The following is a 15,548-nucleotide window of genomic DNA, read 5'->3' as shown; positions in this document are numbered from 1 at the left end:
TGTTAACCCGCCAGCAGGTTTGCCAAGCATCCTAAAACAGGAATTGGGCTTGCTGTGAGCCCCAGATCAGGAGCAGAGGAGGCGCCTTTCCAAGACTTTCAATCAGGGCAAACCACCGTTGACGCCCCAAGGGCTCCTTCTCTGCCCCTTGCGTTTCCCTCTCCACCCATGGGGACGTTTGGGGGTGACCGACTGCCTCCCCCGGTTCGTGCGTCCCCATGCAGGGTCTGCCTGTCTGTCTTGCTCAGACCCACTTGCGACTGCATGCTTCTCTGTCCATTTCTTGCGCCATCCATCATCCCTTCTCCCTTGTCTGCCGGGCAGCCAGGCGAGTGGGACCTGAGGGGAATGCAGAGGAAGGCAGGAGGCCGGGGGAAAGGGAGAACCAGGGGAGAGGCACCGAAGCTGGGGAAGGAAAGGGTGGGAGGGGCCGGCGGATGGGGAGATAAATAATCTGCACGGATGGATGGGCAGGTAGGCAGACGGCTTCAATGAATAGCGGAAGGCTATCCGTGGACAGGCGGGTAATGGACAGGTGCACGAAGCGATGGGTGCGCTGAAGGTCCCTGTGGACGCATGGAGGAGCACCAAGTGAGTGTTTAAGGAAAGAGAGTGCGGTGTCAAGAGGAATGCGTGGGGAGAGGCGGAAAGGGAAGAAGAGGTCCAGACATGCACGCACTGAGACGGGTGGAGGGTCAGTATCCTGAGCATCAAGCCAGGCCAGTGGATGTAGGTTGGGGGTGGCTGCCAGGCAGGTCCCCAGTGAGGTCTGGTGGTTTTGTTCTCAAGTGACGAAGTTGAAGGATGCAGAGTAAGGGGCTTCTTGGGGAGATAAGGGAGGGAGCACAGGGTTTGCCCGCTGCGCTCGGAGCGGATTAACAAAACACAACATTGGGTTCACAGAACAAGCGGTGCCGAAACTGTAGAATGGCTTAATCTGAAGGCCTGGTTCACACAACGCTCTAAGACCGTGGCTGTCTGCTCACAGTTTGCTGAAGCACAAAATGTTGACATGCATCGTAGCTAGGGTAGTGTGGTTGGAAAGCTCAGCCAAGGATTTATATGCGCATTAAATCGGCATTTCAGACACATCAAACATTCAGATAGCCCCGGCCCCCAGGAATTCTGATATTCAGTCACTATACCTATCTATTCTTGGTTACTATGAGATCCAGTCTGTTCCAGGGTGATGTGTGGGTGTCTGGATCTATCTGTCGTGCAACCAGAACTTTGCAGGGCGCAGGGAGATGGAAATCCAGAATTGAACGATCTCGGTTGCGACCTTTCTGAGAGAACAGAGGCCCTGCCCCGAGTGATGAGTTGGAAAAGAAGCAAAATTAGAAAGATGGAAGTGATAGGCACACCAGAGGGATCCATCTGGCTAGCGTAATGCCGACTTTTGGGGATCAATATTGATGGAAATTACCTGGTCAGTGCACCTCGTTTTAGGAGAAGCAGCTGAGCCCCACCGTTGCAGAACTCCCTACTGTTAGGTGTCCAAGGGTTCAGTAGGAACACACATCTGGACACACTCTGTCCCGGCATGTGATCTTTGGCTCATGCTAAACACAGAATCCAAAGATGGTGTTAAGAGACCCTGGTTGCTTCTGGCATTTGCAATACAGACGTGGAACCCAAAGACACCCAGATGTGCTGCCGATGGGTTCTTTAGAGGATCCAGTGGTTGACCATGGGTGGGAGTCTTGTCTAACCTCCAGTCTTCCTCCTTGCATCCAGATCCACCCAGATGGGGTAGCTGATCCCTATGGGCCATGCGGATGAGCTGAGCGTCCTGTTGCAAGACGACTGAACCTCGGGGCCAAGCCATGGTCAGCTTTCTGCAGCTCCTCCTAGCGTGGCTTGGAGGGTGTGGCTGTGCAGGCCGCCTCGTGCCTCCCAGCCAGGGAGCCAAGGCCGGATCCTTCCGGGGAAACCCATCTCAGCGTTGGGAACGACCTCTGTTCAGGACCCGTCGCAGCTGGGTCTGGAATCAGTTCTTCGTCATTGAAGAATATTCGGGTCCGGAACCTGTCCTCATTGGAAGGGTGAGCCCTGGACCCCCACGGTTAGCAGGGAGTGATGGAATTTGTTGTTTTGAGGCATCCCCATTTTCTGCAGTTTTTTCCCCCAGGTTTGATTCCCCTTTTGGGCTTCTGGCTTCATTATGATGCTCCTTCTTAGAGACCCTGTGTTTTGGCCTTTGCTTCTCCAAAGCCCTCATGGCCAATCCCACCATTGCCAGATCTTGCATTTAGAAATTAACCCGCCTTTCCCAAACTTCTCATCTACATAATATCTTCCTGGAATTGACTGGGGAGGGGGGTGAAATCTTTAAAATTCTATATTCAACCAAAGGCCAGATTTGAATCAATTAGAGGTCCCCTAATTGGACGCTGAATACAGAAACAATATAATAGACGGTATTAATTCAAACTGGTTTTTCATCAAGAAATCCCCAGGTCAGATCTCGCCTGAGCTGTGAATTCATTACAACAAGGCAGTTGCTATCTGTCTTAGTGTGCAATTTAATACTGAACAATGATTGGCCAAGGGTGGCAGGTGGAAAAAAACCTACACAACAACACACTTCTACCTAATGTCTTAAGGACCAATGGGTTCTTCTACCTGGAACTCTTGGACCTGTAGGATCTCCTTGTACATGGTCAGTTCTGACTTGCCATTCTCTCAAGTCATAGGAAGTCAACCAATGGCAGCCAGAGAGAACTGGTGGCTTGATCTCTGGAGGATTCACCCACCTATCCATCCCCCAGAGATCCGGTTTGCCAATTTCTGTACTGTATGTCTTCCTTCTCTTTTGCAGCTGCACACCGACGTGGATCGTGGTGAGGGTCGCATCAAGTATGTCTTGACTGGAGAAGGGGCAGGCACGGTCTTCGTCATAGATGAGAAGACAGGCAACATCCATGTCACCAAGACGTTGGACAGAGAGGAGAAGGCTCAGTACACATTGCTCGCTCAAGCGGTGGATCGGGCATCCAACCGGCCTCTGGAACCACCGTCTGAATTCATTATCAAAGTCCAAGACATCAATGACAATCCGCCTGTCTTCCTGCAGGGCCCCTATCATGCCACCGTGCCTGAGATGAGCAATGTCGGTGAGTGGGTGTGTGGCCAGTAAGGGGACCTTCTGCAGATAAGCCGCAGAATTCCTTACGTTGCTGATCCCAAGAGGAAGGGCCTCCAATTCCTTCTCCCCATGGGAATATCTCCTAACCTTCAGCCTCCAGATGGTTGGACTTCTGCTCCTATAACTGGCTGAGAATTTGGGGGGAGAACCAACACATCTGAAGGCATTACACAAGGGCGTAAGCATAGAGTTGCAGGAAAGATTGAACTATATAGTGGAAAAGAACAAGAGCCATTCGCCTGGGTGAGGAATTGCCTTTGGTCCTTCGATCTTCCTATCTATGCTTCCTTGCACGAGAAATTTCAGAAACTGGAGGAAGTTGGTTTCCTGGGTCCCACTAAGACAAGGACATTGATTAGTCTCTTTCCTGTGTCCCCTTGTGGGAAAAGACAAAAAGGGAAATGGCAGCTATGTTACAACTGATGATGCAGAGTTTTGTATTTCACTTGTGCCTCCTTGGAATTTGTTTGTGAGATGTGAAATCCAGTGTTGGCTTGTCCTCCATCAGGAGGCCAAGTTTGCTGGCAGATCCTGGGCTTGGAGTATGTGAAGGGAAACTAGAGATACTTCAGATCTGAACCGCACTGGAATTTGGTTGTATATTTCTCACATCATTCTGTTTTCAACTTTGTGGTTAACAATGAACATGTGGCTTAAAACTGGCATGAATAAATATATGGACTTTCTTTTACGTCTCATTTACTACAGGTAGTCCTCACTTAACGATCACAATTGGGATCGCAATTTAGTTCACTAAGTGATGCAGTCTTTAAGCGAATCATCACGTGACTGGGCCCGATTTTACAATCTCTTTTGCAGCAGCTGTTAAGTGAACCACTCTGGTTGTTAAGTGAATCATACCATCGTTAAGTGAATCACATGGTTCCCCATTGATTTTGTTTGGCAGAAGCTGGCTGGGAAGGTTGCAAATGGCAATCACATGACTCCAGGACGCTGCAACCGTTGTAAGTGTGAGCTGGTTGCCAAGTGCCTGGATTGCGATCATGTGACTGCAGGGTTGCTGTGACGGTTGTAACTTCAGGCACCAGTTGTAAATCACTTTTTTAGTGCCATCGCAACTTCAAATGTTGCTAAATGAATGTTGTTGAGTGAGGACTGCCTGTACTGAAGTAGCAAGTGGACTTTGTAGGGCTTAACCTCAAAAGGAATAGTTGGGGTGGTTGGTTATTTATATTTTGCTTCTGCTGCTGTTGTCGTTCTTCTTGTTACTTCTGTGCTGTTTTTCCCATGGAAGCTCTCAGGAGGGCATACCCCCCCTTAAAAAAAATCAAAATCCAAGCACTGAACCATCTAAACAGTAAATGTCGCCTTAAAATGTTAAAACTACGATAAAAACACTTTGGGGATATTCATGCAACTTCCAGGAGAGGTAAAGCCCTAACAGATGGATTCATGGAACATGCCAAAAATTGAAATTTTAAGCACAATTTGCTCTTTTTGTGGCTAAATGTGGTTAGTTTATGGTTCAAAGCAGGGTTGGCACCCAGCGAAGTGGCTAATTCTGCCACCCCGTTAACCCTGTTGTGTGAACAGAGCCTTAATTAAAACAGACAATTTAAAGAGAGGCGTGTTGACACGATCTGTGAAAAAGTTCTTCAAGTAGGAACGAGTTTCTTTCCTGAATTATAATTGGGGAATGTGCATGGATTCTTAACAGCACGAAATGCTGGATGGTTTAGTTCAGTGTTTTTCAAGGTTGGCAATTTTAAGATGGGTGGACTTCAACTCCTAGAATTCCCCAGCCAGCCATGCTGGCTGGGGAATTCTGGGAGTTGAAGTCCACCCATCTTAAAGTTGCCAAGCTTGAAAAACACAGGTTTAGTCAGAGGAAAAACTGATCTCAATAAATTTACTCCTATTGGCTTAGGCATGACTCACACAATACAGCTACAAGTGGCCTTGTCTACGGATGGGAGAAACTATCGTACTTACCCATTGGAAGTGACCGGACAGGGATCATACAGAGATGTGGCAGGGCACCTCCTGAATGGAAAACCTTGAACTCGATAGGGGATTTTCATTAGTTAATTAGCATTTCTCAGAGCAACCCAGGTGAGAGCCACGATCTCAAAGAAATGCATTTCACATTTTTGGGGCCAACTGGACCTTGCACTGGGTTGGGGGAAGTCCCCCTCACCCCCCAGCATTTGGTTTGGAGATCTAACTGTTCTCAGCTTGCTCTGAATGGAGCTTCTGCGTTTGATTGTTTGCGCAAGTTTTGATCTACGTTGCTTTGGGAACTCTATTGAACCATTTTTCTGTTGTAAGCCTGTGGGCAGAGCAGGTGTTATATTTTTTAAAGAACTCGAACGTTCCCTAGAAATATTAGACCCTTTAGAGTAAGGCTGGCTGCAAGTTGCAAAAACAAACGTAAATCAATCTGCACTAATGCAGTTAGAAGACTTACACAGGAATTTAAAAGTTCAGTTTTTCCAGGGTTGTTTTTTTTGGGGGGGTGCTATGTTCTTCTTTTAAGTTCAACATCCAAATGGCAGCCAGAATAAAAGGTTTGCTCTTACTCTCCTTTGCTAGAGGTCTTTAAAGAGATGCTGGAAGGCTGTCTGAAAGGATGCCGTAGTAGCGGATTCCTGCCTCAATAAGGGGTTGGACTGGATGACCTTAAGATCCCTTTCCACCCTTATGTTCTGTACTTCTATGACCGTCCAGCTGTATTTTCACAATGCTGGGGAATAAGTGCTGAGCCCACATACTGTGTGCTGAACGCAATAAGCTATATTCTGATAACACAATGGTCTGGTTCACACAACGTGCTAAGGCAACAGCTGGATTGTGAACCACAAACTAACCAGCCCCATTTTTAGTGAGGGTCTTACGCAAACCAGGAGCTACCTCAAGACAATCCTTCTGCTCCCCCTTCAGCTGGGTGCCTGCATTCCTGCTGTCATCCACACGATCTGCATCTTTTTCCTTCTCCCACCCCATTTCTGCAGGTACGTCCGTGATCCAGGTGACGGCCCACGATGCGGATGATCCGACCTACGGGAACAGCGCAAAGCTGGTCTATACGGTACTCGAGGGCTTGCCGTTCTTCTCCGTCGACCCCCAGACGGGTACACAATGGGGAGGGGGTGATAGCTTTGGGGAGGAAGGCAGTGGTACAAATGTCGCCCCCACTGTAGGAGAGAAGAAGCAGGGGTCCGTGGGATCTTAGGAACTGGCCAGTGGTGATGGCCTGGTGGGACAGCAGATGCTCTGAACCTTAGAGATGTTAAGGGGCCAGCAACATCTTTAGACCATAACCCACTTTGCCCTCCAAGCCACGGTCTTGCCCTCCTCACTTCTGTAGCACATCTCCCAGATTCAGTCCCAATCTTGAAAAATGCTTCTGAAATTATGGCTTAGTAGAGCTCCAGTGGGTTGCTGGGCAGATGTCGTTGTTGAGGGTGAAGGCGCCCTTCCTTTTCCTTCTCTGTTGGAACTGTTGATGTAATACTCTTCCCCCTTTAACATTCATCCATGTACAGCTAATTTTATTCATCAGCTTTCCAGCCAGCCAGCCAGCCATTTATTCATCTCATTCATCGCGTGAGCCTAGAGACCACTGAAAGTTGTGATTCATTCAAGGAGTTGTTCCCATACATCTGATGTGCATCTTCTCTATCAGCTGTGTCTTCCACAACCTTGGCTTCATCCCTTTCTCTCTGCCGTGGGGTGGGACTGCGGAAACAGAATTTCTCCCCTGCCTGATCCATCAACCAATTCTTCTGTCATTCTCTGATTCTCCTCTTGCTCCCCCCCGTGATGTTAGGTGTGATTCGGACAGCGACTCCCAATATGGACCGGGAAACTCAACAGGAATTTCTTGTCGTGGTGCAGGCCAAGGACATGGGAGGCCATGCTGGTGGACTTTCCGGAAGCACAACTGTTACGGTCACACTTAGTGACGTCAATGACAACCCTCCCCGCTTCCCACAGAGTAAGTGGTGGGATGCGGGGAGAACAGGGGCCTGGTTGTGGGAAAGGGGATAGCTGTATTTATAGGCCCAGAGAATGGAAGAGGCTGCCACCTGAGGTCCGCCATGAGTAGTGGGTTGATTTGGGGGCCCACCCTTAGCGTGTTCCTAGATGCATGAGCATTGGTGGCCCAGAGGGCACCTGGGTAGCTAGGCCAGGCCCAGCAGCCTGCCCTAGATAGGAATGACCTACTGCATACTCCAGGGATGTCTCAAAAACTATATCCTGGTGCAGGATGTGACAATAAAGCTGTTATCTGGACACCCTTCAGAGACCACAGAGCACCACTCCTCAATGAATTGCCCAGGTTGTCCATGTTTTGCTGGACTTCAAGGTTTTAGCAGTGACACCCAAGGCCTTTAATACAGTGTTCCTCAACCTCAGCAACTTTAAGAGGTGTGGACTTCAACTCCCAGAATTCCCCCACCCAGCATGCTGTCTGGGGGAATTCTGGGAGTTGAAGTCCACACCTCTTAAAGTTGCTGAGGTTGAGGAACACTGCCTTAACAGCTTGGACCTCAACATGAAGGGCCATCTGGTATCTGCTTGAGTGCATGGACCATACAAGGAAGTAAAAAGGATCTGCCTCGTTGGAGAATGTCCTTTCCTTGGGTGTCAGGGAATATAGGCATGGATACTACAGTGGTACCTCGGTTCATGAACTTAATTCGTTCCACGACTTTGGTTGCAAACCGAATTGGTCGCGAACCGAATCAAATTTTCCCATAAGGTTCAATGTAAATACGGTTAATCCGTTCTGAACCATTTGTATTTTTTTTTTAAACCACAAAAATATGACACAAAGTACAGTATGAAGAGAGAGAACGCTAACCTTGCTTGAGGCGTGGAGGACAGGAAGGCGGGTGGGGAGGCGGTTATCGTTTGGAGGGAGAGCCCCCCGCGCCTACAGGAAGCCACGACCACGTGTCACAGCAGGGAAAATGGCCACGGGTCGTGTTCGTCACCCAATGCGGAGTTCGCGAACGGAAGCAAAATTTTGCGAGCGGTGCTGTTCGTGAACCGAATTGTTCATGAACAGAAGCGTTCGTGAACCAAGGTATTACTGTATCTGCCTTTCAAGGCCTGGCAAAAACATGGCTTTTCATTCTTGCCTCCAGGACAGATTGTCCACATGTTCTTTGTCCCTTAGAAGTCTCTCTGCACTCCACTGCTGCCTCTTCTGTGTGTTGATACCACAGGATTCCTTTTATGGATTACAACCCACCACCAGATCACCTGGATAGCAGGGGGACTATAAATATTTTAAGCCAGCCAGCCCACCAATCCATCAATTTTTAGCAGCTGCCTGACAGGTTCATATTCATGAGGTGTGAAATAGATGGGCCAGAGAGGCAGGGACTAAAGATCAGGAGAAGTAGACTAACATTGGAATAATTATGTCCAGCAAGCAATGCCATGGAGAGCTTCCAGCTCACATGCTCCTTGGAGCAAGACAGCTGATGGCAAAGGAAGAACCTGGATCTGAAATCGCTCCAACCCTAGAGTTGGGGAACATGACTCTAGCCATCACCAGAGCGTGGCTGAGTAGGACAGAAATTGTAGTCCAACGCAGCTGGAGGACACCAAGTTCCAAATGATGTAGGAAGTCTGGGAAGGAAGGTATCTTATGCCCCTTCCGTGCCTCTCCCACCCTCTTTCCAAAACTCTAGGTTCTTACCAGTTTTCTGTGGTGGAAACAGCACCTCCTGGGTCCGCAGTGGGGAGACTGCGCGCGCATGATCCTGACGAAGGGGAGAACGCCCTGCTTGCGTACAGTATCCTGGATGGAGATGGATCCGAGGCCTTTGCCATTCACACTGACATGCTGGGGCAGGATGGGATCATCACTGTGAAAAAGGTTGGTGAAGAACCCCAGAATGAAGGACTTCTCCAGCCTTCCTTCCTTCCTGGAGCCATTATCTGATTTTTCCTTGGACAACATGGGGCCTTAGAGATCTCACCTACCATTCTCGGCTATTTTCACATACTTCCCAAACTCGCTGTGGCGTCTACCCCCGCCTGCTTCTGATAATAAGTTTTTTCTCGTTGCTGTTCCTCTTTCCCACTTCTCCACACCTCTCCTTGGGCTGATGGGCAGCCTCTGGATTATGAATCCCGCCGCTCTTACACCTTCCGAGTGGAGGCCACCAACACGCTTATCGACCCCCAGTACATCCGGAAGGGCCCTTTCAAGGACGTGGCCACCGTCCGCGTGACGGTGGAAGATGCTGACGAGCCCCCAGCCTTCTCCCGTCCCGAGTATCATCTGGCCGTTTATGAGAACGGCCCTCCGGGGACTCTCGTGGGCAAAGTCTCGGCGGTGGACCTTGATTCCCCCAGCAGTGTCATCCGGTAATGGCTGGGGGGAACGTCGAAACCGCAGGGTGGGAACCGGTGTTTGTTGTCTCTGTGTGTGTGTGAAGTTCCAGTTACTCCATTTATACCTCGTTGCCATGACAACCTGATACCCCAGGTTCCCCCCCTCCATCTTCCAGATACTCCATCTTGCCGCACACGGACCTGGAGCGCTATTTCAGCATCAACCCCCAGGATGGCACGATTCTGACCTCGGTGCCTCTTGACCGAGAGGTTTTGCCCTGGCACAATATGACCGTCCTGGCAACGGAACTTGGTAAGGGCCGGGCGGATTGGGCTCGGTGTGGCGGGCGGGATCCGGGGCGGTGGGAGGTTTTCACTGGAAATATATATTTTTCATATTTTGATTCTTCGGTGCAGGAGCGTATAGAGAAGGCAATGACCATTGTTTATTAATTTTTTTCCCCTTCTTTCCCTTCTTCCTTTCTGCATCCCTGTTTGCCGGTCGCTTGGAATGGTTTCTACTCTCTGTTTTTGTCTTGCACGTCGGATGGGGGAACGGTGCACTTTTTTGCACACCCACATTGTGGAGTGGGGCCCTGTTTTCTGTGTGTTTCCCTGTGCTTTGATGGATTGATTGACTGATCGATGGCCTGTGTTGGCTGGCTGGTTGTATATGGCTGCCTGATTTCGCTTGTTGGTCACGTTGGACATTTATGTTTGCCTACCCATGCACAAATATGGTTCATCATGCGCTGTTGCTTGCTTCCATCCTTTTGGCTCTGCACGTCTGCCAACATCTTTCAACCTCTTGATGTGATTCTCGCCTGTCTGGTTCTGCTGGTCTGCGTGGGGCGCCTCCATCTTTTCGACGATGGCATCTTTCGGGGGGTTATGAATGGGATCCCACCCAACCCCACTGGATTTGGGGCCCTGTATCGCACTGGGTCACAATGGATGACCTGCATGGCTTCCTTGCGTGGGTGAATTCCTCCTCCCTTTTGGATCTTGTGTCCTCGTCGGTCAATGACTTGTTCTCGGCGGTCTGCCTGTCTTCCCGCCTTTCGACTGAATTGTCTGGCGCATCTTGTCGCTTGGCTCCATGTTGCTCCTTACCCCTGACTCTTGCTCTCAGACAGCCCCACACGGGGCTCCCAGGTCCATGTGGCCATTCAAATTCTGGATGTCAATGATAACCCACCCCAGTTGGAAGAGAACTACGAGCCTTTTGCCTGTGATAACGCTGCCCCGGGCCAGGTAAGGGTACCTGGGGAGGTGGTGGGGCAGGGTGGGGTGGGAGAGAAGGCACTGGCAGGGGGAAAGACTTGGGCACTTCGCTTTCTCGCTTCCTGTCTCTGGCCAGCTGGTGCAGCTGATCCGAGCAGTGGACCAAGATGAGGACGGCAACACGACCCGTATCATCATCCGTTCCCCACCCGGGGCCAGAGAACCAAACGTCACCGTGCGGGATAATAAGGGTGAGGCACGCACACCCATCTGAAAATGTAGCGTCCACTCTCGTCTACTCTCTGCTTCCCTTTCAGGGGTTTCCCTGACACTATGGACCAGGAACATGCACTGCTGATAAAAGGAGAGTGGACATTCTCAAGAATACAAATAGGTCACGAGCAGAATCTATAGACTGTACAAAAAGTACACAGACCTCTCGGTGTTTAGCTATTATCCTCCTTTTCCACCATTTTTCCACCGAGAGTACAATGCAATTCAAGAATTGATAGAATTCAGTGGTTTATTGCATCAACATTATATTACACTGTCCACATGAATATGGTTATACATACCTACAGTGTGGGGCTTTGGTTATTACTATCTACAAGGAAAACCCAATTTTAGAAATACAGTAGACTAAATTCACTCTTCTCCTTTGAATCTTCTCATCTCCAGACAATTCGGCCTCCTTGCTGCTCCGGGCTGCCCGTCTGCCTGCGCAAGGCGGATCTCTGCTTGTGCCCCTGGAACTAGTGGATGGTGGTTCCCCCACTCGCACGGGCTCCCCGACCCTCACAGTGAGCATCTGCCGGTGTCGGCGAGACGGGGCCATGCAGGCTTGTGGGCCCGAGGCCCTTGGATCTCCTGCTGGCCTCAGCACCGGTGCTCTGCTTGCCATCCTCGCCTGCGTGGGCACTCTGCTGGGTGAGAAAGGATTTGAGGCTCGTATGCTGATGGTATGGGTGGAGCAGAGAGAGGAGGACAGTATTATGGGAATTTCACCCAGCGAAGGGGTGAAGCTGTTTATCTCTAAGAGTAGGGCTCTAAGAGTAGCCCTGGAGAACTTCTCATGTGGAAAAGAAAAAGAGTTTCTAAGTGGGAGGGAGATGTGTCTCAACAAGACAAGGTGGGGATATACCTTGAGTGAAGGTTCCCCAGCCGTGTGGACAAAAGGCACAGAGGTTTGGGGAATGTTTTACTAGCAATGCTGGATTTCTCCAGGAGGATGGACGATGTGCAGTAATGGTGTGTGGGAATGACCTTGGGAGGCAGGGAGAAGAGACACAGCCAAGGGAACGGCCAGATAAAAGGTAACTTAGCCCGTAGCTGGATAGTGGGCATGGGAAAGGTCTCAGAAGGGACCCTCCCTAGTTTCTCAGGCTGTAAAGGAGACGGTGGGGGGGGGGAGACGTCCTTTCAGACTTGCAAGATTCTGTCGTTGTAACCTTACAATCAAGTTGAATTTGTTCATCTGGCCGTGCTTCCTGTTTGGTCTGCCTCACAAGGCTGACATCAGTCTGGCAAGTCTGAAAGCATATTTCTGCCCAACCTCCCACTATCTCCTTTACAGCCCAAGAAACTAGGGAGGGTCCCTTCTGAGCCTCTTTCCCCGCCCATTATCCAGCTGCGGGCTAAGCTGCCTTTTATCTGACCGTTCCCTTGGCTGCATCTCTTCTCCCTGTCTCCCAAGGTCATTCCCACATACCATGTCATACGGAAAGGAGCAATGCAGGGTGTTCGCGGTGGGTGGCCTGCACCTGTTCAGTCTTACTAACATCTCATCTTCTCCTCCCACGTGGTCCGTCCATCTCACGCCAATGCAACTTCCTGCTGGCACCTAGCCCTGGTGCTGCTCTTTGTCGCCCTCCGGAGGCAAAAGCAGGCTGCTCTGCTGCCCTTCGAGGAAGAAGATGTCCGTGAGAACATCATCACTTACGACGATGAGGGTGGTGGGGAAGAAGACACCGAGGCCTTCGACATGGCCGCCCTGCAGAACCCCGACGCCGCCCCGCCACCCTCCCAGCAACGGCGCCTTCTCCGGCGGGACGTCCTGCCCCGTCCACACTTTCCGCCGTCCCTGTCCACCCGGGTGCCCCCACAGCCCCACGACGTGGCCAGCTTCCTGGCCGCCCGCTTGAGCGAGGTGGACGCCGATCCTTCTGTGCCCCCTTATGACTCCATCCAAGTGTATGGGTACGAAGGTCAGGGCTCCTCTGCCGGTTCTCTCAGCTCCCCGGGCTCTTCCTGCGCTGGCGACAGCGATGCTGGGGGCTATGAGTACCTGGAAGAATGGGGGCCACTCTTCCGAACGCTGGCTGAGCTGTATGGTGCCCCAGAGGGTCCGCCTCCGACCTGAGCCATCTCGGGCCCGATGCCTCCGCGGAAGAGTGTGAATCTCTATTCCCTTTCTCTGTTTTGAGTTGCTTGTTCTCCGTTCTGTCCAGCAGCTTCCTCGTCCTCAGTTGGAATTTGTCCTTGAAAAGCTGCATCACCTCATGGACTCCCAAATCCTTCCTGTCTACCTGCGATTGCTTTGGTGTGTCTGTCTCTCACAAATGTTTTTCCTTCCATTTCTTTTGGTTGTATATCCTATTTTTTTTCCTTTTTTTTTTGGAGCATTATGCAGGCTCTTGGTTCTCATCCCCCTCTGTCCACTCTGCACTTTAGCCTTGTTTACTTGTCTTCTCCTCCTCCTTTCCATTTCCTTGTATTTTTTTTTTCCCCTCCTCATTCAAAGGTGCTTCGTCTCTGCTATTTTTTTTTACCGTTCTGTTCCGTTTGCAAGGTTCTCTTTTAATTTTACATGATTTGTGCTGTTTTTCTTACGTTACTTCCCCCCTCCCCACAATTCCTATATAAAATACTCTATGCATTCATCTTCCCCCCAAATCCCTTGGCTCCAAACTCCTACCTTCCTGGATCCTATATTATCCAGTCTTGCCAGCATGGATTTACCTCTCATTCAGCTTGCATCTCCCAAGCCCTGACAGCAGAACCAATCCGCTCGGGCAACGGTTGGGCCTCCCCTTCTGCAGGAGCTCTTCAAGTGGAGAGTTTACAGCGCGGTGGAAGGACTAAACTTGGACTTTACCTTCTGGATTACGCCCTTCTCTTTTCTGACACCAAAGCGGGGAACGGTGCATATCCAGGCCAATGTTATTCTAGGGAGTTCAGGCAAAATCGGTGTCAGGTGGGAACATCCATGTTATAATTTCGTAATAAACAATTTATTTTCTAAAAGAAGGCCAGGGTGAGTTGTGTGCGCGAGCCAGAGAGTGGTGTCTTGGAGGGAACGGTGCCAGCGTGGCTCCAGTCCAAAAATGGGTCTTGTTGGCTGGATATTCTGGATACTGTACTCCTCACACATCTGTTGCAGCCATAACTAACTGGAGGAAGGGTTTTTATTTGATCAGGCGCCTGGAATCCCAGGAAAAAGGACATAACTAGTTTCTAATATACTGGTCCCTCAAGGGTCTTTTTAATTGCAAGAAGCAGCAGTAGGTTAAATTGGGTAGGCGAAGAACAAGGGGGCTTTTAAACGTTCAGATTGAAGGGACTTTTCAATCCAAAGCTGCCAAGCTTGGTTTAAGGCAAAACCTTCCATAACTGCCAACATTTCACAATATTCGTCCCAAGGAAGGAGCCTTTCCTAACTCTCATCGTCCCCAGCTTAGTTAGCCACTGATCTCTTGGGGCAGAGCCATCTATTTCTCCACCCAGAGAAAAGGGGATGGGAGATCGGTGTGCCCGATTTTCCAACAACTCTCCAGACCAGTGTTTCTCAACTTTGGGAACTTTAAGATGTGTGGACTTCAAGTCCCAGAATTCCCCAGCCAGCATGGCTGGCTGGGGAATTCTGGGAGTTGAAGTCCACACATCTTAAAGTCCCCAAGGTTGAGAAACACTGCTCCAGACTCTGATCAAAAATAGCAAACAGAGAAAGAAGCTCCAGATAGGAGTGGAAGAACATTCCTGGCCTATGTGGGCTATAGTGAAATTTCAGGGTTGTTAAATAAGTGATTTCAGACACAGAAACTTTTCCTTCAGGAGGCAGGAGACCCTATGCCTAGACCGGGCCAGCAAAAAGATCTTTTGGTTCTACCCTTCTGTCATTTCTTGCCACCGTTTCATACAATTAAAAATTCCTATCCTTCAGTCTGAAAAAGGTTCAAGACCACCTGGGACTCACGTCCTGAAAACTCTTGATCTTAATCCCAAATCGGAGCGGATTGTTTGTAATTTTTTTTGGCGCTAAAATCACTTAGCCCGTGCTCTTTATTCTTCAGCATTACAGGGGGGGTCCAGTTTAAGAACGAGTTCTGTTCCCAAGGTCCGTCCTTAAGTCGAATTTGTACGTAAGTCGGAACAGTATGATTGTATAATACTGTGTAAGTAGTATTGTGCAAGGAACTTGAACCATGGTGGATTTAACTTGAATTCTGCTACAATAGGATCCATTCTATGGGTTGTCTGTAACCCAGGCGTTCTTAAGCCAGGGACTACCTGTACTAGTACCTGGATGCTAAACCATATGTCCCTCTTTTTCAAATCCTCCTTTTTCCCTACCAGGGACTCCTTCTGGGTTTTTAAAGCACGTTCCCCCCTCTCTTTCTGCTTCCTTCTCCCCACGCCAACTCAACCGGGGCACGTAAAACATATAAATGCAGGCCATTTGCACAATGTTTCTTATTCCCTCTCCTGCTCACCCTGACTTCTAGCACACACCCACCCTCTGAATCCTTAATTTCTTTCTTCTGCTGTTTAGAAATAAGAACATCCTCCGAGAGCAAATTGGCCAAGTTGTTTCCTCCTCTCCCTGGCAGAAAAGCGTTGGCACCTATGAGGCAAAATGCTGGCG

General features: G+C 49.8%; 1 protein-coding gene and 1 long non-coding RNA gene across 2 annotated transcripts; one reads left to right on the top strand and one right to left on the bottom strand.

The window, feature by feature from the left end:
- The first annotated feature begins 1,826 nt into the window (after nt 1-1,826).
- Nucleotides 1,827-13,046, top strand: CDH24 (cadherin 24). Its single transcript, XM_007439451.3, has 11 exons — nt 1,827-2,045; nt 2,822-3,116; nt 6,121-6,240; nt 6,939-7,106; nt 8,815-9,002; nt 9,243-9,496; nt 9,640-9,776; nt 10,596-10,717; nt 10,824-10,938; nt 11,366-11,614; nt 12,532-13,046. Exons 1-11 carry the CDS (start codon nt 1,827-1,829, stop codon nt 13,044-13,046), a joined length of 2,382 nt encoding a protein of 793 aa, XP_007439513.1.
- Nucleotides 11,202-13,768, bottom strand: LOC112542070 (uncharacterized). The gene is made up of 3 exons (XR_003085949.2): nt 13,646-13,768; nt 12,466-12,586; nt 11,202-11,607 (listed from the first exon to the last, which is right to left on the bottom strand). It is a non-coding gene; the product is annotated as an uncharacterized LOC112542070 (long non-coding RNA).
- Between the last annotated feature and the right edge of the window lie 1,780 nt (nt 13,769-15,548).

This window comes from Python bivittatus, unplaced genomic scaffold (assembly GCF_059951505.1).
Source record: "Python bivittatus isolate LINGU-HERP-01145 unplaced genomic scaffold, Pbiv_v1 ctg000370_np1212, whole genome shotgun sequence".
Classification (NCBI taxonomy): Eukaryota; Metazoa; Chordata; class Lepidosauria; order Squamata; family Pythonidae; genus Python; species Python bivittatus.
Note: the sequence above shows the minus strand (reverse complement) of the source record. Positions and strands in the feature narration are given on the sequence as shown.